Source organism: Neopsephotus bourkii, unplaced genomic scaffold, assembly GCF_033783945.1.
Source record: "Neopsephotus bourkii isolate Nb327-2 ecotype Australia unplaced genomic scaffold, CSIRO-AGI_Nbou_v1 NB_1468, whole genome shotgun sequence".
Classification (NCBI taxonomy): Eukaryota; Metazoa; Chordata; class Aves; order Psittaciformes; family Psittacidae; genus Neopsephotus; species Neopsephotus bourkii.
The window spans coordinates 473,197-497,947 of record NW_026901945.1 but is presented as its reverse complement, the minus strand read 5'-3'; the positions used below and the strand labels follow the sequence as shown (position 1 = coordinate 497,947).

Genomic DNA, 24,751 nt, shown 5'->3' with positions numbered 1-24,751 from the left:
ATGTCCTGCTGCAGTGCGGGTTCCTATGGCCTCACCCACCACAACACCAGCATGGTGCCAGAGGCTGCACTCGCAGCTCGCAGCCTGCAGCTCCCCCACCTCTGTGCGTGGTGCTGCCTATGAGAGCCCTGGCAGAGGGGTTCTGTGCCCTCCCATCGCCCCCCGGCAATGGCTGGGGTGACCGGGGGAGCGGCACAGGGTTGCAGGAGAACCCATCTGGTGGGGGACTGCAGGGTAGGGTAGGCATGGGGGGTGCCAAGGCAGGCTCCTGCAGCCCCTGGGTGCCAGGGCAAAAAGGTGGAACTGAAGGAGGGTCATGGCCAGGCTGGGGGGGTCCCATTGCCCTGGGGGCTGTGAGTGGGGGTTCCACGGGAGGGAGTGCGGTGGGTCCCGGCCGGGGGTGCCCGGGAGAGGGGCGGGCAGGGGCGGGCCGGGGGGCGGTTCCCATCCCGGGGGCCCGGGGGCCACATGACCGGGCGGGATACGGGGCCGGGCCGGGCTCTCACAGCCTACAAATGCAGCTCCGCCGCGGCGGGGCCGCCGCCGCCGCTCGCAGCCCCCGGCATGGCCGCGCCGCGTTGGTTCCTGGCGCTGCTGCTGCTCCTCTGGCTCGCCCTGGCCGCCGCGGGTGAGTGCAGGACTCCCGATCCATCCCCTTCCCCGGTGCGGCGCCGCCCGGTGCCCGAGCTGGCAACGGGGCGAGGAGCGGGGCTCGAGGTCCGGCAGCCCCTGCCAGTGCCGGGCTGGGCAGGACAAAGCGCTTTTCGTGATGCCAATAGCTCCCCGTGCCCGTCCGTCCGTCCGGCAGCAGAAACAGCAGCAGCCAAGGGCCGGGGAGCAGCCACCGACCCGCCCGACGCCACGGGGATGGCCGCGGGCAAAGTCGGTTCTGGCGGCTGGACCCTACCCGGCTGCGCTGCCCGCGGCGGGTCCCGGCACGGCCTCTGCTCAGCAGATTGCGGCCACACCGGGACCGGGACATGGACTGGAGCTGGTGCTGCTGGGACTGGAACTGGCCCTGGCACTGCAGCATCTCAGCCTGGCACCCGGGACCGGGATGTGGGGAGGAGGCAGTGCCCGGGACTCAGCGGGTGCTGCCCACCGATGGGGCACGGGGGCACAGGGGGTGGCTCTGGGGAGCTCTGGGGACAGAGCCTGAGGCTGGTCCGTGCCCTCACAGTGGCCACGGCCGAGAGAGGTGGCCCCGCTGGGTGCAGGTGGCCTGGCCCAGCTCAGCGCAGGAAGCACTCGGCCGGCCAATGGCTCCTGCTGGGGGCAATTCAGGAAACGGGTGGTGCTGGCAAAGCCCATGGCTCCCACATCCCCACCCCACGTGCAGGGGCGAGGGACCAGGCTAACGCTCTTCCCGCCATCCCCAGGGCCACTGGGCGCTGTACCAGGCGGGCAGGATGTGAACCATGGCCTCATCCGGACACTGGTGCGGCCACGGGGTGCCCGGCTCGGGGCTGGGCACCGGCCCGGTGGCTGGCGCAGGTACCGGAGACCCCGACCCCGGCTCTCACACAAGGGCCCGATGCCCTTCTGAGGCAGGTGAGGAGCAGTGGGGACAAGGGGGACCATGCACACACATGTGATGCTGCTGGGAGGGACCTCACAGATCCTGACTTTGCTCTCGTTGCAGAGGTGTCCCCAGCCTGCCCTGGATGCGGCTCCCACCACCCGTACAGTGCCACAGCCTGTGCTGCTCGTGCCCCAGCCCTGAGCACGGACTCCCACCCGTGAGCCCTTGGCTGGAGTCACCTCGTCCCCATGGCTGCACCTGGAGGCCCAGCACCGTGTCTGGCTTGTGGTGCTGCTGGTGCTGCCGCGATGGTGGGCTTTGACCAAAGCACTTTCAGGCGGAGGAGCTGCTCCAGCTTGCCCTGGGTGGGGAGGTCTTATTTATTCCCCTGGTGCTAACCCTGCACCCTGCGTGAGCTGCTCTGCCCTTCCCACTGCCAGCCCCCCAACCCCAGGGAACCCCAAGGCATGGGGCGCCTGCCCCGAGCACAGGGAGGCTCTGAGCCCCTCTGCCCATGCCATGACATGGGACAGCAGGAGAATGGGGAGCACTGGGGTCTCTGTGTCAAGCACTGACATATGCCAAAGGAGGGGCCCTTGCTGTGAGCTGGGCCCTGTTGACCATGTCTCATGTCTGTAAAGATTTATTCTGTGTAAATACATGTTTGTAATAAAGAGTTCTGATGACAGGAAACCCTTGGTTCTGAGGTGTGGGCAGGGGGTGCCTGCACTGCCCTGGAGCCTCCCAGGGGCTCCCAGGATCCTGTTTCCCCCTGGAGCTGCCTGGTGGCAGCTGGGGTGAGGGCAGCCCCTTCCCCAGCCCAGGGCTGGTGGAGAAGATGCCCAGCAAAGAGTGGGGAGGAGGGAAAAGACACAGGGGGTCAGAGCCCCCTCTGCAGAGGGGCTGGTAATATAGAAGGGGACGGTGGAAGGGCACAGGGATGCTGGTCCCAGCCAGGGCAGCCTCTGCAGAGGGGCTGGGGAACGCTCTGGCTGTGGAGCAAAGACCCTGGCTGCAAATGCTGCCCTAAACTCCCCGCCTTTATCACCTCCTGGGGTTTATTTTTCTGCTCACCCGAATTCCCCTCCACATTGAGCATAAACTGTGCAGAAACAGCTCTAAAAGTGGGGAGTGGGGTGATAGGAGAGGCTCTGCTGATGACAGCCGTGCTGGCACCTTCATGCCCAGAAGAGAGAACATGGCCCATACTGTCCCTCACTGATGGTGCCCGCTCCTGAGCCACGATAATAGCTCTGGTAGGGCAGTTCCTGCAGGGAGCTGCGGGTGCGCGGTGTTGAGACGCTGCCGTTGCCGTGGTGACCGGCATCCACCCCCCCCATGGGTGCAGCACCATGTCCCCAGGGGATGGGCTGGAGGGGGATGATGCCGGTGGGACCGGCCGGGGCTGTGTTCTGGAGGCTGGAGCTCTCTCTGGGATGGAGCAGCCCCAGCGCTGCGGGACCCCCGGCCTGGCTCTGTTTGACCCGGCTGCACCTGGAGCTGCCGCGCCTGCTGGATTCCCCTGTGCACCATCCGCTCCCCGCGGCCCTGGGCAGCCGTGCCCAGCTCCCCATACACTGCAGCAGCGGCAGATCCCTCCTGGTGTTCCTGCGCCCCTTTCCCTGGCATCCCCCTCCCTGAGGTCTCTGCTGTCCCTGGTGCCCCCCGCATTCTTTCCCCTGGCATCCTGCTCCCAGATCTCCTTGTTCCTGCTGTCCCCACCCTGGTGTCCTCACCCCAGCTCTCCCCATCCCCATGCAGGGGAACGGTACTCCCAGGACAGGACCTCCCACAGTCCCAGCGGGACCCGCAGGCGCGGCAGTGCCCGTGCGGGGCTCCCAAACACCCTATTGTTCGCAGGAGGCCGCCCATGAGCCACATCGCCGGTCGGGGGCACGGGCAGGGGTGGCAGCGATGGCGGGGAGGGGGATAAGGGGTTAACGGGGGCCACTGCGGAGCGGGAAGGCTGCAGCTGCGGGGTGGGAGCAGAGCCCGGGGGAAGCGGGGCCGGGCCAAGCTGCCTCCATGAGCTCATCCTCTGGGAGCGGGGGATGTGGGCCCGGCCACGCGCCAGCGCGCTCTCGCCACGCTCCGGCTCCGCTCCCGGCACTCGCACCCCGGCTTCCAGCCCCAGGAGGCTCCCGGGGCCCGCGGTCGCATCCCCACGCACCAGCGCTGTGGCCACAGCCCCCCCCCCCCAGGTGACCCCAGCTCCCTCCGTGGCCGCACTGGTTGGTGCTGGGGGTTCCATTCCTCCATGGCCACGCTGCTGTGCCGCTACTGGCTTGAACTGGGAGGTCTTTCCCCGCTCCATCACTCACGTCTGAGCCCGCTGCAGGCAGCCAGCACCCTGCCCGCGCAGCCCGTGGGGTGGGGGCTCTGGGTGCAGGCGGTGGGGGGGGCCCCGGCTCCCCCCGAGCAGAGCCCTGCGGCCGTGCCAGGGGCGGCACCAGTGCCCCACGGCTGCATCGGCACCGAGCGCGGGGCTTGGGCTGCAGCCAGGGGCTGCACAGCTGAGCCCTGACCCCGGCCCCCCTGCCCGCCGGGAAGGAGAGGACGCCCCGGTTGGGCTGCGGCCAGGCAGGGCTGGAGGAAAAGGCTCCTGGGCCGGGAGACCGAAGGAATCTCTGGCTCTTCCTGGCCTGGCCGGCTGCCCGCGGGCAGGTGCGGGCGGCAGTGCTCCTCACGCTGCCCCTGTGCCACAACAGCAGGCACGCACCGTGCTGGAGCCCGGCACCGGGCAGTTCCAGGGCATCAGCAGGGGCAGACAGGGACGGGCACTGCTGGAGCTGCACCTCCAGCAGATGTGGCTCTCCAGAGCGTGGCTCTCTGCATGGGTGAAGCCAGAGGCTCACAAGGGCTCCGGAGCCATGGCCAGATGATGGTGACTGTGCTCAGGCTGCTGCCAGGCTGCAGCTCTGGATGGCAGTGCTGCTCCTGATACGATGCAGACTGGTGCTCTCCTGGGTCTTGGCCCACTGAGAGGGGAAACAAGGATGCTGGGAGCACTGGGAGAGGGGATGGGGAGCGGCTAAGCAACCACTGGAGCCCTCCAGGGCCTAGGGACAGGGGCTGGACAGGGCTCACCATAGTGATGCCCATGCAGGAGGACATGGGACCCTCTGCCAGCACCATGGATCTTGGGCACTCATAGCCAGCACTACTGCTTCCAGCTCCCCAACTCCCACCACCAGACAGCAGCAGCAGCCTCAGTCCCACTGATGGCTGTGGTGGGCTGAGCCCCCAGCCTACACGCAGGGCAGGGAGCATCCACCAACAGCCCCCAAGCAGCCCCACTCCTTGGGCTGGGCCCAGAGGATGCACAGGCCGAGGCTCCAGCCCCATCCCAGGAGCTTCGTGCTTGCTCTGGCATTTCCGCCGGCAGTGGCAGGAATGCGGTGGCTGCTGGAACAATACGGCACCTTGCGCCGGTCCCTCTGTGCCGCGGCTGCAGCAGCTGCCCAGCCACAGCCCTGCTCTCAAGGAGCCCTCAGGAAGCACACGGAGATGACACCGGCCACTGTTTCCTGTGGCAGGACGTGCTGGATTCCTCCACCACTGTTCCAGCGGGGCCCAAGAACCCGGACATCACTGCTGTGGCCTGCAACAGCCCTGCGCCATCAGCATCCCCTGTACCTGCTCACTCCGTGCTGATTCCACCATCCCCAGGATGCCTCTGCCAAATGGGGAACTGGCACCGGCCTGCCCAGGGGCAAGAGCAGGAACCAGGAGAACAATAACCTCCATTGCAGCCCCCAGCTCTGCCCAGCACGATGCTGGGAGGGGCCCAGGACAGGCTCAGCTGCCTTTGGGAGGCTTCAGCCCCACAGACAGAGCCCTGGGCAGGGAGGATGGTGGAGCTGAGCCGCAGCTCTGCATCAGGGGATGCTGCAGCAGCCACTCAGGCTGTGCAATGCAGTGACACGGCGACACCAGCACAGCTCCAGGAACCTGGCACAATGGAGGTTTATTCAGAACCAACCATTCCCCAATAAATTACATCATTTAAAAAGTTTAAAGAGGTGGGGTTGGGAGCCCCCAGCAACTCATTCAGCGGGGACCACGGAGCCACAGGGCACCATGGGCTGGGCACTGGCACCGCAGCTCCGCTCAAGCAGTGGCCTCCTGCAGCTGCTGGCCCGAGGTGGCAGGACACTGCTTAGTGTTTCCATGGGACTTGTGCCCCCTCCTGTACCCATCGGCCACCAGCCCCCAGGGGTATCCCCAGCACTAGAGCTGCTCCTCTGGGACTCAGGGTGCGTTTCTGCCTCATCTCCCCTTCTCCTACTTGCACGCTCTAGGGCAGGGCAGCATCCAAGGGCCCCTGTCACCCAGCCTGTTGTACCCTCATGGCGCTGCAAGTGGGGCTGGCTGGGTCAGGAGCTGGGTCCTGCCCCACGCCACACACAGGGGCAGCCCTGATGAACAAGGTGCTGCTCCCTGCCTGCCCCATCACATGTGTCCCAGGGGAAGGTGAGGCAAAGGGAAGGGACAACGGAGAGCAAGACAAGGCTACAGTACAGAAGGCTGGGAATGCAGTAGGGAGAGCTGTGTGCTGAGCCCTGTGCCCCAGGAGGGGGATGAGGGGATAACAACACCCCACTGATCCGGAGAGCCTGAATCTCCAGAGAATCTTCTGGAAAGCTGCAGTCCAGCTTCCATGGCACAGTGATGGGGCATCAGGGCTGGCTGGCTCTGCTGTGGGGCAGAGGGTGAAACATACCCAACACCCGCCCAGGGCTCTTGCAGTACAGTCAGTGCACACCAGCACAGGCACCCGCAGGGCCACGGCACGCAGGGTGAATGCCACAGCCCCTCCAGCAGCGCTCACAGTCTGTGCCTGCCCCACAGCAGCTCAAGAGAGAGGGGGTGAAAAGGAGAGAGAAGCATGACTGACACTGCTGTAGGCCGCTGGCACCGTGCTTGGGCTCCACCAAATCCAGCCTAGGAGAGAGCAGGAGGCTCTTGGCATGGCTGGCAGTGAAGTGAGTGTGCAGGTCCACTGCAGTGCAGGGTACAGCGGTGGGAAGGAGGGGGGACCATGTCCTTCCGACTGTAAACACGGCACTTGGAGGAGCTGGGAGCCTCCGGGGAGGCAGCACAGGGGGGGCTCACTCCTCATCCCCAGCCAGCAAGAAGCTGTAGAGGAAGTTGATGGCGCGCTGGCGGTCCTGCTGCGACTGCTTGGTCACCAGGTTGGGCGGTGGGCGCAGGAGGAGGCTGGAGAACAGGGCGGCTGCAAAGCAAGGACAAGCGTGAGGGACTGGGCACGAGAGCCTGGCGGGGACAGGGGAAGCAGGGAAGTGTCACCGACCGATCATGGTGACGCTGACTTTGTTGTCCTCGGAGTATCGGAGCAGCTCACGGAGGAACGACATCAGGTACCGGAACACACTGCGGTGGCAACGGGGCAGCTGAAAAATCACCTGCAGAGAAGAGAGAAGGGAAGCCCCTGAGCTCCAGCACCACAGCTGGGCCTAGGCTCCACAGGCAGAGCTTCCCTTTTGCACTGTCTTGAGGCCATCGTGTGGCCACTGCATGAGCCACAGGCCTAGAAAGTGAGCACCAAGGTGACACTCAGGGGGCTTTGGCTCCCAGTAACACTGCCTCCAGGATAACAGTGGCCCCAGGCAATTCCCACTGCCCAGGGCCTGCTTCCCATTCAGTTCCTGTCAAGTCCCAGCTCTCACCCCTGTAGCTGTGCAGCAGCAGCACAGAGACAAGAGGTTTCCTGATGCAAACACCGAAAACATGTCCCAGACCTTCTTCCTCAGCCCAAGGACATGCTGGGCCTCGCTTCCCACTTTAAGAGCCAACCCCGGTCCTTCAGGGAAGCAGAGGAACTGCAGCTCTGAGCAGTGGGGTGGAGGCTCTTCACTCCCTGGGGCTGCTCTTCCCGCACGCTCAGGGTGACACAGGCCACACATGGGGTGTCCTTGGGAGCCCCCAGGCCCGCTGGAGATGCTGCAGTGCTGACCTGGGGCAGGAAAGCTCCGCCAGAGCCCCTGGGATGTCCCACCCAGCCCAAGGGGCAGCAGCAGGACCCAGGGGCAGCTCTGTACCTGCCGGCAGAGGCGGCTGCTGTGTGACCAGTCCAGGCACCGCTGGTACAGCTCGTAGCAGATCACCGGCTCGGGCAGCGCCTCCAGGAAGATGAGGAGAGCCTCAGCTACCGAGTGGTTGCTGCCCGCTGAGCTCACAGGAATCAAGGGCCATGTGAGGAGATGGAACCTCCCTCTGCCCACCCCTGCAGCCTCCCTGCATGGTGCCCATCTTGCTGCACCCCCACCCCAAAGCCACCCTCCTCCTTCTGTTAGCCCCCACCCATGGAAAATGCTCATCCACTCCCCCTCTGTTGCATTTGCCCCTCTCCCCTCCCAGCTCCACATAGATCCTCTGCTCCATCAGCCGCTCCTCAGCTCCAGCCCTTGACACAGTCTTGCAGAAGCTTCCAGAGCTGGGGCCCTGTGGCTGTGTTAGCCAGCACACGTTCAGCTTCAGGAGAGGTTATCTCAGAGGGAATAAAGGGGACTCTGCAGCTAAAGGCCACAGATGAGCTCTCCCAAGGGCTGTGATCCAGCAGGATCCTGCAGAAGTCAGGCACAGCAAGGATACGGATTGTCTCAGGGATACTGGTGTCCAGGCAGTCAATGATCTGCTCCAACTCTTCCTGCATGCCTGGAGTCTGGAACAGGTCCTCCTGCCGAAAGCAGCATAGGGATGGACAACATCACCTTCCTCACAGTGACAGTGGGGTGGAGGCTGCGCCCCCCAAAGCAGCCTCAGCTGCAGGGCCCAGTGATGAATGTGGCACCCAGCACACGGGGCTCTGTCCTCACCTGGTGGCAGGCGTGCTTGAACAAGTGGTCCACCAGCAGCCACACCTCCTTTGGCACCTGCAGCGGTGTCCCCCCGTCCTCCTCGCTCTCCAGGGAGCCCATCTGCAGCACAGACTTCTCCTGCGGCCAAAAGCACACAGAGGTGTCGGGGAAACGGCAGTCCCCTCAGAAGGGCCTGGGTGGAGAAAGCCCAGAGAGCAGAAGCAGCAGGACCCAGCACCCGTCCAGCCTCACTTGCTCCTTCAGCGCAGAGCCATCGCTCCCCAGGTCCCTTGTCTTCTCAGGTTCCTTTCCCCATTTTCCCTAGGGGAGCATCTGCTGCACACAGACTGTCCCAACACCACATCACGTTTTCCCACTTACTCATGCAAAGCAGCTGATGAGCTCAAGCTCAAGTGCTCAGGAGCCTCCAGCAGTACAATCTTTATGGGGACCAGTGATTGCTTGATTTTACTCTCATTTTACGGTCCTCCTGTTCCTGTGTGCTCCCAGGCCAGAGCCATGCACTGCTCCCCTGCAGCCCATTCAGCAGACCCCCAGAAGAGACCAGCAGGAACAGGAGTAGAACCAGGGGACACAACCCAAGGACACCAGCAGAGGAGCATCACAAGCCAGATGCAAAGCGCTTTCTTCCAGCAGACAGCTTCCGTGACAATCACAGAATCCCAGCCTGGTTTCTATTGGAAGGGACCTTAAAGCTCATTCAGTCCCAGCCCCCTTCCATGGGCAGGGACACCTTCCACTAGGGCAGGCATCTCCAACCTGGGGACAGTGGTGGCTCCCCCTCACAGTCACTCACAGCTAGTGCCTTGGCCCCGGTGGTGGCCACAGACAGAGCCCAGCTCTGCCCTGCACACTGCCAGCAGGCACTAGGACATGCTGCCCCCTCACCCAAGCACACAGTGGAGGCTGGGAAGCAGCGTGTCAGGCAAGAGCGTTACAGCTTCCCTTCCTTCGAGGGGGAAGCAGTGAGAGCTGTGCAGCCTCCCTGCGAGTCAAGGGCTCCTCAGCAGCAAACCCCAGGCCAGCACCACTGCAGCACAGGGGCACAGTGCCAGAGGCTGCCCTTGGCATCACTGGATAGCTGCAGACACCCCCAAGGCACAGACCCCGGTGGCTTAGAGCAGAGGAAGAGGAGATGGCTCAGAGCTCCTTAAGATGAGGAGGAAGAGCAGGAGCCTTCGGCTTCCCGTGTGCCTTGGCCGGGCACCGAGCGCCCTCTCCTGCCGTGTGCGGGCAACGGAAGGCGAAAGAAAAGAGAAAGGGAGGAGGAGACCTGGTTGCAAAGGCTCTGCCCAGAGGCAGGAACCAGGCTCCTCCCTCCCCTCTGCCAGGACCAGCCTGGGAGCTTCATCTGGTTCACCACCTGCCTTCAATCCCCTCTTGAGAGGGTTCATCCATTCTCTCTCCTGTTTTATCCTGCCACTGCTCTGGCAGCGTGGGGATGGAAAAGCCACCCAGCCCAGGACACCAGCACAGAGCCAGCTCCAACGAGCCACCAAAGGTGTGGACAGGTGCAAGGGAGCAGGAATGTACCTGTCACACATCCCAGCACCTCCCACCTGCTCCTCAGTGGCAGATCTGACCCGCTCAGCCTCCAGTGCAGAGCACGAGTGCAAAGCAAAGCAGGGACCCTTCCCTTGGGCTGTGAGGCAGCAGAGGAACATCTGTCCCCGTGCAAGGCCCTTCCTCAGCCTCCACAAGGATGCAGCAAGATGGGAGGAGCAGAGTATGTCAGCGTTAATTCAGCCCCCTTTGCACAGGGTGCCGAGGTGAACCCCACCTGATGGGCACGGTTAGAGGCAACTCACGTATGCTACAGGGTGCCAATGGTTTCACTGCTGGAATAAGGGGAGCTCTGTGTCTGTCACCAGAGACAGCTGCTGAGCTCTGATCAGCAAATTGGGCTCACCCCATCCTGGCTGCAGGGTCACTCTGTGCTCTGGCAGTGGATGGGATGTGTGGGATGCAGCTCTCATGCAGCCCACAGTGTTGCTAAGGGGTTTTGCTGGGACAAACGCTGCCTCTGCACCCCGTTCCCTTCCCTCTGCAGCAGGCAATGGGGATACCCACTCGCTACAGACAGGTCATGAGAAGCAGGACCCCAGCAAGGAGTTGTGTTACCTTTTCTAAGAAGCTGTCTTCTCCCTGAAAGCAGTGGGAAAGAGAGAAGAGGAAAAAGTATGGTTAGGGGGGAGAACCACGCTCCAAGTAAGCAGAAAGCCAGTTTGCATCACCAGTGAAAGCTGGGTCCTCATGCGTTCTGCTGACATGGCCGAACTTAAATCTGCTGCGAGAGATCTGCCTGCCAACGAGCACAAATCCTGCTCACATGATGCCCAGCCTCGCCAGGATTTGTACCAACTCCTCACAGGGGCCTGCCAGCAGCGCTGCTCACATACAGAACAGCCCAGGCTGAGAGGTGTCTGCCAGGATGAACTTCCCAAAGCTTCCCAGGCAGAAATCAACATTCCCGCATCATTCCAGCCACCTTCCCCCCTGACCAGGCCACATCTAAAACATTCAGTCTGTGCTCCTCAGCTTGTGGCAGCTGTGGAGCTGTCAGGCCCCCTAAGCAGCTTTGTGCATTGCCAGGGAAATGAGTGTTTGTGCTCAAAACCCCATGCTGCCTCTACCTAATAGCATTAGCATGCCGCACGGAGCTCAGCAAAGCCCCTCCAGGCTGCATGTCCCATCCCTCGGGCAACCCTGACATCCAGCATCCACCAGCACGCTGCAGGCTGGTGGGGCAGAGGGGAGAAGCTGTTGGGTGGAGCCCACAGGAGGAAACTGAAGCACGTTGCCCAAGCTGAGCTCGATGGATCAACATTTCAGGGTGGGAGTAATCAGAACGCATTCAAGGGCTATGCTTGACACAACCACACATCCTGATGCTGCCCGGTGTCTTGCAGTGCTGCTGCCTTTGGAGGCTTGCTCAGCCACAACAGCCCAGTCTCTTGCAGGGCACAGCTTGCTCAGAACACAAGCTGATGCAGGCTCCTCGCCCGGTCCCAAGTTTGGGAATAAGCCAGCCAGGCTGCACAGGAGCCTGCTCCCTTCTGAGTCACCTCAACAGTCCCACCCCCACCTACCTGACTGACTGCCCTGCTCGTCACCTCTCTTCTGTGCTCTTCAGCACCACTGGCTCTGTGAGAATAACCCGCTCCTGGCAAAGATCCTTCAAGAGGCTTTGTAAAGCCCACAGTAGGATCCCAAGACAAAACCACGGTGAGACTCTAACACTGCAATCCCAAAGGTGGGATGCTCGAGCATCAGCAGCTTCTCCCAAGAGAACCAGGAGCCATTTCCAAGCAAGCTTCCACCTGCTGTCTGCTACCCTGCATCGAACCACCTCTCAGACCTTGTCTGGGTTCTCCAAGTCTCCCTCTGCTGAAGGCAACACACAGCGCCCAGCCAGGCTGAGAAACGCACCCACTGCAGTGAATGATGAGCCCTAACACTACCTACATGCAGGAGGGGAAATGGTTCTACACACAGACACACACACACAGTGCCTGCCTCATGCACAGCCTAACTCTCAGTGAAATCACACAAGGACCAGAACACATCTGGGTAGCACAGGCACTGCTCTGCCTGTGGGAAGGGCTCCTCCGGCCCCATGGCATTTCCCACCGCACAGATATGATCAAAACCAAAAGACCTAAAAATAGCTCTAACATGACAGCAGCTTTATAATCCAAGTGACTGCATTTTGCTTTGAGCGGTTACATGGTGCTCCGTGAGTTTGCTTAGCTTGTTATGATCAAGGTCTTGAAGTCACACTGACCTCCCCAAAAGCAGAGACTATGCTGCAGATATGGTGACAGGGTGCTTTTCTCTCACTGGTTTACTTCCTGTATCTGGTTTGCTTCCTGTACTTCTGTACATTTCACTGAACAACAGAAGGTGGTAAAGGAAGCAGAATAAGCCTCAAAAGTACCCTTAGAAAAGCAACAATGTGTGTCTGTGAGGGCAGAAAATAAGAGTGGGCCTGAGTTCCTGTCCATCAAGCGAGAAATGAGTGCTGAACACTGAGCAGGAAAAGGCAGGTGGAACAGCCCCAGGACCGATGAGATGCTCCAGAACAAGTTAAGACACTTTTAGAACAAGACTGATTTTCAGCTGAATCTTGAAGAGCATGAGGAGCCTGCAGCCAGGATGAGCTGTGTGAATGGAGGAGGCAAACCCTGCATCTCACCTCCTGGGCTCTGCTTCACCTGATCTTGTGATGGCAGAACCAGAACTCTGGTATAAAACCACCCTTTCTGTATGCTGGGCCTGGGAGAAAAGCAGACACAGCCAGAGGTGGGAATGGCAGAAGGCAGCAAGAGCCTGGTGTAGCTGCTGGAGAGCTGGGTCACAGTGGTCAGAGGGAGAGGAACTGGCCAGAGAGGCTGCGAGACTGGCCACGGGCTGAGCTGCACCCATCAGCACACTGACCAGCATCAGAGTCCTTCTCTTGGTCCTGCTTTTGCTTGTTCCTCCCCTTGAACAGTGCAAGTGCCACAACCAGCAGAAGGAAAAGGACCCTGGAGCCCTGTCACTGCAGCAGCAGCCTGGGCACCTCAGAGGAGAGCATTTCAGGCATACCTCTTGTGACACAGCAGTGCCACCCGGCTGAGGCTGACAGTACCACAAAGCACAAGGTGCTGGGATCCCTTTTTGTTCCTCCAAACAACATTTAGAACCTACTCAGAAACTGGGATAAAGCACTTGCTGTTCAAAGCCATTGGTTGTGGTGGAGGGAAAGAACAAAGGAGCATAGGAAAGGAGCACAGAAAGGAGCTCCAGAAAAAGTGCCTCAGCTAGGAGCCAGCGCAGCTGACCCACACTGAGGGCATCACTCCTGCTTTTAGGAGTAAAGAGAGGGGAAATTGCTCTCTCCCTGTTAGGGAGCTGCTCCAGAATGCAGCTACTCACCAGGTCAATGAGTTTGGTGACTGGAACTTCTCGGATCGGTCGTCTCATTCGGCATAAGGCCTCCAGGGAGGTGCCGAAGCAGCTGGGCAGGTAGGTCCCACTGATGGTGAGGAAATAATCCTTCCCCCGGTCCAAGTGAAGGACAAGAATATCCTCAATTTTATCCTCACCGGAGTTCAGGAGGGTCACCGAGTCCTTGCTGACGTACACGTCCAGGGAGATGTCTGTGCTCTCATCTGCAACAGACAGGAGCTCTCAAGAACTCACAGTCACTCTCTAAAAGGGGCGACAAGGACAAACATACAGCAGCAGGGACCAAGGCCACAGAACCGAGAAGACAAACAGACAGAAGCAATGGCAAGAAAGGTGAGACATGGGAATGACAGGATGGACGGGATGGAGGTGGGGGGGGAATCTACACCAGCACACATGGAGAAACCACGGTGAAGCTCACCTGGCTCCAGGTAACCCTCACAGGGCTCGGCTCGCAGCCATGGCTTACAGTAGTGGTTGTCGTTCAGCTTGGGGATGAAGGAGAAGTGGCAGGTGACCTGCCCATTGTTGGTGATCTGGAACTTCTGCTTCTGCAGCTGACGGAACTTCACGTTCTGAAACTCAAACTGCAGGGCAAAGAGAAAACACAGAGCAGGTTAGCAGCCAGGAGGGGACACACAGGTAGGCCCCCAGACTCTGCAGCAGCAGCCCGTGACAGGAAGTGCCCACACAACGCAGAACTCCCAGCAGAAGACCTGCCAAGAAGCCAAGCCAAGATGTCCCTTCTAATCCAACTCCTGAGCATAAGATAATGGGTAAAGTCCAATTTCCCATAATCCAGTTTATGGAATCAAAGTCTTTAAAAGTAGCTCTAGCACTTCCATGGCTGCTGTGTAGGGCAGTGACAAGGTGGGAAGTGGCAGGTTTCATCCTCACTTCTCTCCTGCTTAGCTCCAGCGAAGGCAGGAAGTCGTTCTCCATTCTGTCCATTAAGCGAACAATGTCTTCAAACAACTTGCGATACTTCTGCTCATCCACAACCTTTACCTGTGGGAGACCAGGAAACACTCAGCAATCTTCCTGACCCCCTTCACTGGGACTCTTTGATCATGAGCCAGCTGCGGGAGTGAACTATTTCTCTAAGCACTTGCTACGTGCAGCTGGGAACCTGAGAGAATCCACGTATGTGGAGGCACCTCCAAGCTGTGTGTGCATCTTCACTTGTGTTTTACCCCCGCTGATGTTACCTGGGTCTTCCTGGCCACTGACCACACTGCTGGGAGATTCCTGGGGGTGGTCTCTGGGGTCAGCACTGGCACCCCACAGCATTACACGATTCTCTAGAGGAAGAGGAGAAAAGCTCTCCTTTAAGGAGGCCTGAGCTACCTAAGGAGTAGTAGGTAGCAAATATGGACATGGACCGTCTCCACTTGGCAAGCTGGGGAACCCAAACCTGCTGCCAGCTGTTCAGCACTAAGAAATCCAGATGTGAACCAGTGACACACTTCTCTTAACACACCAGAGGCAACACTGCAACAGCAGGGACACCTATTGCAGGTTTCTGCTGTGTCTATTTGTGGAAGAAAGAAACCAGCAGCTCACCCACTAGCAGCAGTAGCTATCCTGGGTTATACCCTGGAAGCCAAGCAGCACCACTGAAGCAGTCACTTGCAGTGACTGCACGACCACACCAGTTGGGGTAAACCCCAGATTTCCCCTGTTACCATGGGGCGACGCTGTCCTGGCCACAGCACTGTGCTGTTTGCTGCAGGAGCCAGCACTCTGCAGCACGCTTCCTCCATGGACACACTTTGGCTTTACTACTCTGTCCCACTGCAACAGCACTAGCAGAGGTACCTTGGCTTCACAGCCCCACCCCAGCACATGAGAGTCGTTACCCCGATGCGGAAGAGCGCGCTGACGGGCTTGTGGTCGCTGGTCTTCAGCTCCATGTGGCTGCCATAGCGGAGCTGGGTGATGCTCCCCCCTCTCCACAGGATCCGGTCGCACCATGCAGGCACACGACACTTCCCACTGTGAAGGGAAACAGGCTGCCAGGGACATCCAGCAATCCCAATGAAGCCTCGAGCTGCTCCTCCTCTCAGCCCAGCAGCTCAGCCACCCCCATGGACTGACTGCAGAGGGGCTGAACTCCCATTGCTCCCCTCCACTCGAACACCGTGCTATTTCTTCTGCTCTCTTCCCCCTTCCCTGTGCAGTAGGCTGAAATTCCCCATCCTTTCCAGCATCAGGCAATAAACCAACGTCAGCCACGGCTGCTTTCACAGACTGAAGCCATGTGTACTATGACCCGGGCTGCCCTGGTTTCTTTTGCTGCCGTATCTTTCTGCCCACTACAGTCTGACCCATTGCTATTGTTTCCACTATGAAAAGTCTACTCAGCTATTACTACTCGGTTATGAACTCTGAATTCTGGGCTATCTTTCTGCAGATTAACTACTGTGCTAATTCATAAACACAGGCAGAGCAAAACCCAGTCTCTGAATGGTTTGTAAGTCCTCCTTGGGAGTTTCTCCATTTGGAGCAAACTTCTGCAGCAGACACAGGAATACCAATGGGAGGCACCAAGCAGGAATCACTGTGCAGGTCAGGGAACAGGCCGACCCAGAGAGCGCTTCCTTAACCTCTCTAATTCCTTTCTCATCCTTTGTCTGTCTCTGGCAGCAGAACCCCCCACCAGTGCAGGGCCATCTCTGAGTGCACGCTTCACCCCTTGGAATCAGCAGCAGCTGAGGTTTAAGGCAAGTCCCTGGTCAACGGACACAGGCTCTGCCTATTCCAGACAACAGGGACAACAAAGGAATGTAAAGCTGTTTGTACTCCAGCCACCAGCACAGCACTGGGGGGACTGCCAGCTCCAGGAAGGAGGAAGTCAAGTTTTATGAGGAACTGCTTTTTGTGTAACAGGTAAAGGTATGCACAGGCAGGTGATTTACCTGGAGTCCCAGCGGTCTGTTTTAGAGTCATATTTGTATGTGGGGATGAATTTAATCTCTCCCTCGGTGAAATCGGCAAACGCCTTCTTCTGCATGCGCTGAATATTCAGCTGAAGCAGAGAAAGAACACTGTAAAACACACCAAACCCACCCAAACACTCCCCCAACACATAGAGCAGTGTCAGAGAGTAGATCTACAGGCAGAGTAATTGGAGCCTGGGGCTATGGGGTTCACCAGACACCCCCAAACCACCTCCCAGACCTCAAACCTTCAAAAAAGGTAAAACCTCAGCAGGAATGGAATGTTTCCTAACCAGACTGAGCGCCCTCTGGCACAGTGCTGCCCACTGAAACACGCAGGCAGAAAACAGCACTAAATGGAAATATTAGTTGCTTCACTCATGCTAAACACCTTCATTAGTTTTCAGGCTTAAGCATCACCATCACAAATACTTCAGTGCCGATCACTTCAGCAGCAGCCTCCCGCAGGGTGCTGGGCTGACAACCTGGCACCACCTTCCTGTTCCTCAGTTGTTTTCCTCATAAAAAATCCAAGCTATTTGCTGCACGAAGCCCCACAGGACAGAAATGAGCTTCAGAGCAGAGCCAACCAGATTCACTGTTGTGTGTCATCGAGATGGTGGCACACCATGTCTGTTCACGTTTCACAGGTACAGCCCTTCATCTTATAGGCACATCTTGTGCTATCCCAATTTTCAGCGAGCTTCAAGGAAATGCTGAGTGGGGAAAGCTTCAGCAAAGAACTGGGGTCAGCCTGGCTGAGACAGGGCCTTGCCCTGGCTACAGGTGCTGGTCTCCAAATCAACACCTCCTCCAGAACACTGACTGCAGCAGCTGTAGTTGCTGTTACCAGTTCTGATGTTCTAGTCTGCAGTTTGTACGTAAGAGAGGAAGAACTCTGCCACTGAGATGCAAAGATACAGGAATTGCCAGAGTCACACAGTGAACGCCAATATAAGGTACAATCTGCTTTCGTTTGCAGGGTTGATGTCACCAGGACACCCCCAGCTCTGTCAAGGGTCTACATCTGCATATACAGATGCTTATTTGCCAGCTCCTCCCAAGCCCAGGCGTATGCCAAACCAAGATGCCCTCAAGAGTACACAGCAAATGTAAGCAGAGTTCACTGACCTGGTCATATGTCAGCAGCTTCTGAAGCTCGTTCTTACTGATGAGACTTTTCACTTCACTGGCATCAGGGAGACAAAGCCTGTAGTTCAAGTCTCCCAGCCAGATGACAACACTGAAACCAGAGGCAAACATGCAGAAGAGCCAGTAGTTATTACCACAGGCCATGCAGGGGAGAAGGGTGTAGGAGAACAGATGGTGGGTGGCTGGTGGTTGAGGTTGAGAAACATGGAAGACGAAAGGAGACATGAAAGATTGAGTCTGCCAGCAGGATTTCTGGCACTACAGCACTAACCCCATCCCCTTTGGAATCCCTCATAGGACAGAAGACTTGATTTAGTGGGAGATACTGGAGCTTGCCTCAGTTTGAGAACATCCCCACACCACCACCAACTCTAACGAAGGGAAAGCTGCATCTCAGCACCTTCATAACCTCTCGGGCTACACAAAATCCAGGGGGTGGTGAGGCTCTGCTGGTGCACAGAAGAGGGCAGTGACAGGGCTCGTTACGCAGGGCTGGGCTGTTGGGCTGCTCTAACACCACAGCTTTGCCACTTCCTTTTCCACTGCCTTCCTCTCGGGCAGCCCAGGCCAATGCTACATCCCCTGCCTAGCACAGACGGGCTGAGGTAGAGCTGCCAAAGCACAGCTGGGTTCCTGACAAGTTTATGTCTCAGCTGCACCTCATCAGTGCCTGCTCTGACCCTGCTCCTCTCTGGGCCTTCTAACAGGCCTTCATCCTTCCCATCACCAGCACCTAAGAAACACTTGTGCTACTCGCTCTTTACCCCATAAAGGTTTCATTTAAAGATTAAAATCTAAACCCCTCTCTGGCATCAAAGCTCTTCCTGTTTATAGCCAAACCTCAACATTTCCATTAGCAGAAATCAAGGATAATCTAGTATTTGGAGTTTTTTCTGTACTATAATCCAGTCTGCATTTTATTTCCAGTTTTTAAATGGTTTAAATGTTAACTACAGAAGTATTAATCATTTGCATCAGGTTTATGAAAACTTCACTTATGTGCTTTGTCACACACGTGGCTGAGTCTGATTTGGATTATTCAACACCTAAAGGGAAATCAGCCGAGCAAACTCACTCGTGTTTCATGATGTTGACGTGAGGTAGGCTCTCATCTGGGGTTACAAAACTCATCCGAGCACAGATGTCCTTGTAGTCCTGATTCCGCCGCTCGAAGTCCTCCACATGCGCGGCGAGGTGGGAGTTGACGATGCAGAAAGTGGTGTTGTGGAACACAAACCTCACGGCCACACCGCCCTTGTTGCCCTGGGGGGAGCAGGGAGCAGCAGTGAGAGAAGGTGAGGCCTCGGGGAGGAAATGGGATGGCTCAGATGGGGACAGACCCAGTCGTCCTGTTCTTGCAGGGGCTGGTGCTGGTGACTCACCATCTTCCCCATGACTCCCGTGCCCACAGACTCCGTCACAATCTCTCTGATATTGCTCAGCTGATCCTTCTTTGCAAATATGAGCAGCATCATCCCAACCAGACGGACCATTTGCACCTGCAACAGTAAAAGGGATCCTGGATCTTCAGTTCCCAGCCTGCCACTGAGATGCAGCACCTCGGATCTCCCTGCTGTTCTTATTCTCTGGCTCTTCTTCTCTCTCTCTTCCTTGTCATGTTTTGTAGGCAATCCCTGCTTGCAACACCACCCACAGGACCTCCTGTCCCAAAGCAAGGTTCTGGAGGACAATCTGTCACACCCAGTAGCCATCAGCTGTGTTGAGCTCACTGCAGTCCCCACTCTGGTGCTTCCCTACAAACAAGACTCATCTCATGAGGTAAGAGGAACACAACAAATACGTAGCAGAGCTGCTGGGGAGGTCTCAGCCTTTGGCTCTGCTCAAGTCACCAAAACTACCAGAGGAAGATACCTCCAGTGCTTCAGCAGAGAGCTGCTGGCCACGGGTCCAGCTGGGACTCAGTGCTCACCTTTGCTTACCCAGAACTACCGTGGAGGCAGTGAGGAATGGACAGAAGAGCTTTTGTTTCCTGAGGCAAACACACCTGACACGTGGGGTATCAAAAGGCAGCCCCCCCCCAGCTACACAAACTCTCTGCTTGTCAGAAAGCCCTTGTTCTCTAACGCAAAGAGCCTTTTCCTGGAGCTATGAAGTTCTCTACTGCAGAGCTCAGCCCAGAGGCATTAACACAGCCCTGATGTGTACAGTCCCAGCAGGGAGCTCAAGTCTGCACTGATCTTTCACCCGTGCCAATGCACTCTCCAGCCCAGGACCTCCTGGTACCTTCAAAACAGTAGGGCCATAACTTGGAAAGCCAGAGACAAGGCCTAATCTCCTCGAGGACAGTGCATACACCCCCTTTAGAGGCATAAAACCGTTCAGATGTGTTGGGATTAAGCCTATGCAGCAAGGGGTGAAGCCGAAATCCAAGGTCAGCTGGAAGAGTGACTGAGCAAAACCCAAAGCGAGCAGGACAGGGGTGGGAGAGGCACGGGGGGCTGAGGAGGGTGGGGAAACTGAGTCATGTACTCCTGGCTGGTAGAAATGTTTGCTACAGCAGAGATAAAACCAGGGGCTTGCTCTGAACCAGGCAGAACATCCTGCTGCCACGGCTGAGTTCTGACCCAAGGCAGAAGCCTCGGGAAGACTTCTCCTCATGGGATAATTTATTAACTGAATTTACCAGCTCAAGACATGCCTTGCTTCCACAGTAAGGATGGGAGGGTAACACAGAGAGAGAGCCTGCTGGGATCCTGCTGAACACACCACCTCCCTGACACCCACCTTGTATTCATCACCTTGTTTTGATCCCCATCTTTATAAACTTCTGCATCAAAGCACAGTATCCCCTTACATCTCTGGGGCAGCAACAGACTCTCTAGATTTCATTTGGCGTGTTAACAGCACACACATTCCCAGCACACATCCTTGGTTCCTCCAGTCACTGTGCTTGTGAAGTGGTAGCCTGTTTCTCTTCCCATAGTGCCAGACCCCAGCACTGAAAACAACTCACTTTCTTGTACTTGGCGTGGGGGTGCAGGGCCTTCTCCACAGCAGCCAGCCACTCCTGCTCCTTCACAGAATCAAAGTAGAAAAAAGCCTCCGTGCTGAGGTCCAACTCCTGGAATCTACAAAACCAGGTTCACTGAGCACGTCCCAGCTCACTGAGAGCCCACCCTCAGGGAGGCCAATGTGAAGCCTCCAGTTTGAAAGAGAGGCTCCTTACTCCCACTTGCTAAGTGAAACAGCAGAATTTCCCCACAGTGCCTCCAAGACCCCACACAACACATGCCAGCAACTGTCTCTGACCAGCATTACTCTGGGTAGAGGACAACCAGAGAGCTCTGCGCATGCCCTAAGGGATGTTCTATTATGTCATGCCAGCCTTTAACCCAGTACTCTGCTTCATCCAGCTGGCTCCTACGCCTCAGACAGCTCCTCTGAGACATAGCTCAGCTTTGTGGAACGTCTAAAGAGCTTACACCAAATACAGCCCAGCAGGATCCAAGCAGGAGCAGCAAGAAGCCCAGCACTATGTGTACATACAAGGTGGCTGCTGCTCACCCGATGCAGTAGACGTCTGGAGGCTCCATGTCACACACCAGCCAGGGCTCCAGGCCACTGTCTGGAGATTGCCCATTCACATTCCACGTTCCCACAAAAAATCTGCAACACAAAAGCAGCTGAACCGTTAGAAAACACAGAGACAGTGCCAGTGTCAGCACAGTCTCTCCAATGGGCTCAGAGCACAGAAGCCTCCCAAACGGGCTCAGGGCTCCCAGCCCAGGCTGGGAGCAGACATCTACGAGCTGTCCCAGCTAAGGGGCAACTGAAGCTCTTCCAGGCTTGGTTTTCAGTGACGCTCATCATGCTACAGAGCTAAGGATGTCTCACCATGGCCAGTGAACATCTGGCTTTTTTTAACACCGTGTCATGTGGGGCAGTACTAGGACAGTGTGGTGGGACAGCACCTTTATCCTCCCTTCACCCAAGCGAGGTGTTGAGAGATCAGACATACAACGTGAAGCTGCAGCACAGGCACTCGCTGCCCCTGCCTGGCCACCAGAGCTGCCACACACCAGTAGCTGTGAGGTTTCAAACCGGGGCTGGATGCAAGCTCCCAGCAGAGGTGACAGTGCCGTGGCCCTGCGCTCACTGCTCAGGACAGCTCTCACCTGAAGTTGTGAAGGTTGACGTACGCCTTCTCCCTCTTGGCAAGCAGGTGCTTGATGAGCCCCTCTCGCTGCCCTGACTGGCTGTTGGGCAGGAACATCTTGCGCATTGTGTTGGTCACTTTTGGCTGGTCTCTGGATGAACCTTCTCTCTCTCGGTGGAATCTAGGAAGGAAGCAAGAGCAGCTTCAGAACCAGTTCTGCTGTCTAGGCAGAGAAGGGAAAAAGGGAACAGATTGCCCATGCTACTTACTGCCTGTTCTGAGGCACGGGAGGTGGGGGGGGCTCCCGGCGAGAGCCTGCTTGGTGGTTTTGCCCATTTCTTTTCTCTTCTAGGCTCAGAGCAGTGAAGTCATCCTCAAACCCGAGAGCCCCTGTCATGAAAAAATCAGCACAATGCCTGACAAACCACTTAAAACTGCTCAGATCAAGAAGGAAGGATCACAGAAAGTGAAACCACAAGTGATAATAGCAGTGGAATGGCTTTAACCTGCCCGAGGGGAGATGGGGATGAGCTCTTAGGCAGAAGCTCTTCCCTGTGAGGGTGCTGAGGCGCTGGCACAGGGTGCCCAGAGAAGCTGTGGCTGCCCCATCCCTGGCAGTGCTCAAGGCCAGGTTGGACACAGGGGCTTGGAGCAAGCTGCTCCAGTGGGAGGTGTCCCTGCTCGTGGCAGAGGTTGGAGCTGGAGAAGCATTAAGGTCCCTTTCAACCCAACCCCGTCTGTGGTTTTATGAGAGGTGACAGTGAGTTCAGTACCTGAAGAAGAGGCCTGTGAGAGGCCCGGGGGTTTCTTCTCCACCTGATGCCAGCTGGATGAGTCCTTTGGCTCCATAGGAGAAGCTTTAAGGTGGGCTGGAAAAAATAATTATCAGGCCAGTGAGGAAGTGGTGGCAGTGGGGCCACCCCAAACACCCTGCACCTCTGTTACCTTCCTGGATGCTCTGCACCTCCGCCAGGAACCCCAAGCAATGCTCCTCATCTGGGATTTCAAAGAGCCGCTCTGCTGCCTCATCACCTTGGATCCGGACCTTGCAGCCTGCTGCAGGCACACACAGACACTCTCAGCCCTGCTGGCTGCAGATGCTGCACCCCAGGAGTGGCAGATTTCTGTGTGTCCTCTGAGCTCATCCACGAAAGCCAGCTTCAAGCTATCGCTTCCAATGGAAATCTGCATTTAAGCTAACAGCCCTGTGCTGCTGAGATCCCCCTCCCCAGCTTGGGCTATCATCAGTTATGTTCTCCTGGCTTTAGGAATACTCCTCCCTACTGTGAGCTCTAAAAGTGTGAAAGAAACTTCTGAAGGGGAAAGCCGCACTGGTGACCACCCAGAGCGCTGTCAGCACTGACACAGCCCACAGTAGCCCTGGCTCAAGAACAGGCCAAAGGGATGAAAGGAGCTTTGGGTGGTTCGGAGAGCAGTGCAGGGCCTGGAGAAAGGACTGAAGAAGTTAAACTTTGACCAACTGCCAACACTTTAATCTGGGCATTTAAAACCACATCTGTCATGAGACCCAACTGTCAAAGAGCCAGAGCACATCATCGGGGAAACACAATCCCTGCTTCACCAAAGGCGAGCACAAAGCACAGAGGGAGGTTCTGAAGGTAAAAAGAGTGTGTGGCAGTGCCCAGCCTGATCCCCAAAAGCAGCCATAGCCTCACAGCTGCACTTAAGAAACTTACTGTTTGCAGCTATATCAATCAGCAGCGTTTCTTCTGCCTCTGGAAAGAGAAACATGGGATCAGGAGAGGTCACACGGGATGCTGCAGTAACTGAGCACTCAGAAAGCACACTGCCTGCTGCCAGCCACAGAGGAGCTGCGACCTGCATCTGCACTACTCATGTGCTCTAGCAGAAGGCACAGTCCTGTCTGGACATTCACTTCCCACCACCCCAGAGTCACAGGGGAGGTTCCCACATCCAGACGGTTTGTCCAGCATCACTCTGGGGAAAGACCAACCTGACAATGAACTTGAGAGCTTGCCCTACACACTGAAGGGATGGGCAGAATCACGCTGGGTTGCACAGAGGCTTTCAGCTAGCCCAGGGAAACATGCTTTCATTCCTGAACAAGTAACTGCCCCAGGGATGGGTGCTGCTGTTTCAGTTCTCCCAGGGCAAAGCCTGGAGTTCTGTTCTATTCCGTGGCTGGAAGCTGACAGCTCACCAGCCCCCACAGAAGTTTTGATCTAAACATGCAGGAACCAGAGTAAAGCTCCCAACTCGTGCTCTCGAGAAGCATGAAGACAGACACCAGCAGGCACCAGATTTCAGGCTCTACCTGACATCAAGCCCCCCACTGATGAGCCACCACGTCCCCCCCAAGCTGAGTGCCGGCAGGGGAAGCTGACCCAAGCAGCAAGGAGGAAACAGCATTCCATGGGTGGTAAGTTTTAGTTTCAGGGGGAAAGAGCATCAGGCCCGTGCGGGCGCTCATGGGCAGGGCAAGAACCGCTGAGACGCGGCAGTGCTGGCTCTGGCAGCAGTACCTTGCACACATCTGAAGCGGCTGTTGATGGGGATGTAATCCGGATCGGAGCTGTCCTTCTCCTGGGACTGGATAAGTATCCTGGAGATAGGAGAAAGGCTTGTAAGAGCAGACGAGCAGCTCCCTGCTTGCGTACGGAGGCAGAGGCGAGAGACCCGCACTTACAGATCTCTATCGCTGTACTACGGGAGAGGAGCACGGAAAGGGGCAAACAGCCCCAGAGCCGCACGGGCTGAGGGCGCCGGGGAGGAGGGAAAGGCTGGATAGGGCACTCGGGGCAGATGCGGCCGCATCGGGGGCAGGTGCCCAACGCCCTTTCTGCCGCAGCAGCTCCGTGGTTTCCCGGTCCCCCTCGAGGGTCCCCGCGCCCAGCCCGGAGCGGGCTCGGCGGCAGTGCACGAGAAACAGTTCAGGGACGAGGCGCCCCCACGGCCCAAGATCCCCGTCACCGGCCCGGCTCCCAGCGCGACCGGGCCCCGCAACCCGTCCGCCGGGCCAAATGCCCGCGCCCCGCCGCGGCCCGCACTCACCCGTAGCGGCCGCCCCGCCGAGCCAGGCTGAGCACGCAGGGCTCCCGCCGCCCGGCACGCAGCTCCGCGCCGGCCACGCTCTGCGCCGCTGCCCCCCGGCCCCTCGTGCAGCTGCCCGACCCCGGGCAGCCCCCGCCGGACACGGGCAGGCCCCAGGCCGCAGAGCGCGGCTCCATGGCGGCGCCTCGGTCTCCCG

General features: G+C 58.0%; 2 protein-coding genes across 4 annotated transcripts; one reads left to right on the top strand and one right to left on the bottom strand.

Moving 5' to 3' along the window:
- The first annotated feature begins 490 nt into the window (after positions 1–490).
- APLN (apelin) lies at positions 491–1,568 on the top strand. The gene is made up of 2 exons (XM_061368995.1): positions 491–628; positions 1,380–1,568. Exons 1-2 carry the CDS (start codon positions 565–567, stop codon positions 1,544–1,546), a joined length of 231 nt encoding a protein of 76 aa, XP_061224979.1. The 5' UTR covers positions 491–564; the 3' UTR covers positions 1,547–1,568.
- Positions 1,569–6,617: 5,049 nt separating this feature from the next.
- OCRL (OCRL inositol polyphosphate-5-phosphatase) lies at positions 6,618–24,746 on the bottom strand. Of its 3 annotated transcripts, XM_061368957.1 has the most exons (23): positions 24,556–24,746; positions 24,027–24,106; positions 23,220–23,258; positions 22,468–22,578; positions 22,296–22,391; positions 21,792–21,912; positions 21,542–21,703; positions 20,931–21,032; positions 20,380–20,494; positions 18,788–18,904; positions 18,481–18,668; positions 17,385–17,496; positions 16,233–16,342; positions 15,174–15,309; positions 14,212–14,322; positions 13,736–13,901; positions 13,282–13,517; positions 10,486–10,509; positions 8,362–8,481; positions 8,138–8,222; positions 7,585–7,712; positions 6,837–6,948; positions 6,618–6,758 (listed from the first exon to the last, which is right to left on the bottom strand). In XM_061368957.1, the coding sequence occupies exons 1-23, from the start codon at positions 24,729–24,731 to the stop codon at positions 6,634–6,636; spliced, it is 2,772 nt and encodes a 923-aa protein (XP_061224941.1). In that variant the 5' UTR covers positions 24,732–24,746; the 3' UTR covers positions 6,618–6,633. The 3 variants fall into 3 exon arrangements, 2 of the variants coding, with proteins under 2 accessions (XP_061224941.1, XP_061224942.1); XM_061368958.1 differs by lacking the exon at positions 10,486–10,509; XR_009727775.1 differs by lacking the exon at positions 6,618–6,758 and having other exon boundaries at positions 6,839–6,948; positions 7,585–7,717; positions 8,127–8,222.
- Between the last annotated feature and the right edge of the window lie 5 nt (positions 24,747–24,751).

What these genes read in the sequence shown, in the direction of transcription:
- APLN (XM_061368995.1), top strand. Translation starts at nt 565, where the DNA reads ATGGCCGCGCCGCGTTGGTTCCTGGCGCTGCTGCTGCTCCTCTGGCTC. An exon ending in GCTCGCCCTGGCCGCCGCGG is followed by an intron (nt 629 to 1,379) that starts GTGAGTGCAGGA and finishes CGCCATCCCCAG; the next exon opens with GGCCACTGGGCGCTGTACCA.
- OCRL (XM_061368957.1), bottom strand. Translation starts at nt 24,731, where the DNA reads ATGGAGCCGCGCTCTGCGGCCTGGGGCCTGCCCGTGTCCGGCGGGGGC. An exon ending in GGTGCAGAGCATCCAGGAAG is followed by an intron (nt 22,392 to 22,467) that starts GTAACAGAGGTG and finishes TATTTTTTCCAG; the next exon opens with CCCACCTTAAAGCTTCTCCT. An exon ending in GTCAACCTTCACAACTTCAG is followed by an intron (nt 21,033 to 21,541) that starts GTGAGAGCTGTC and finishes TTTGTGTTGCAG; the next exon opens with ATTTTTTGTGGGAACGTGGA.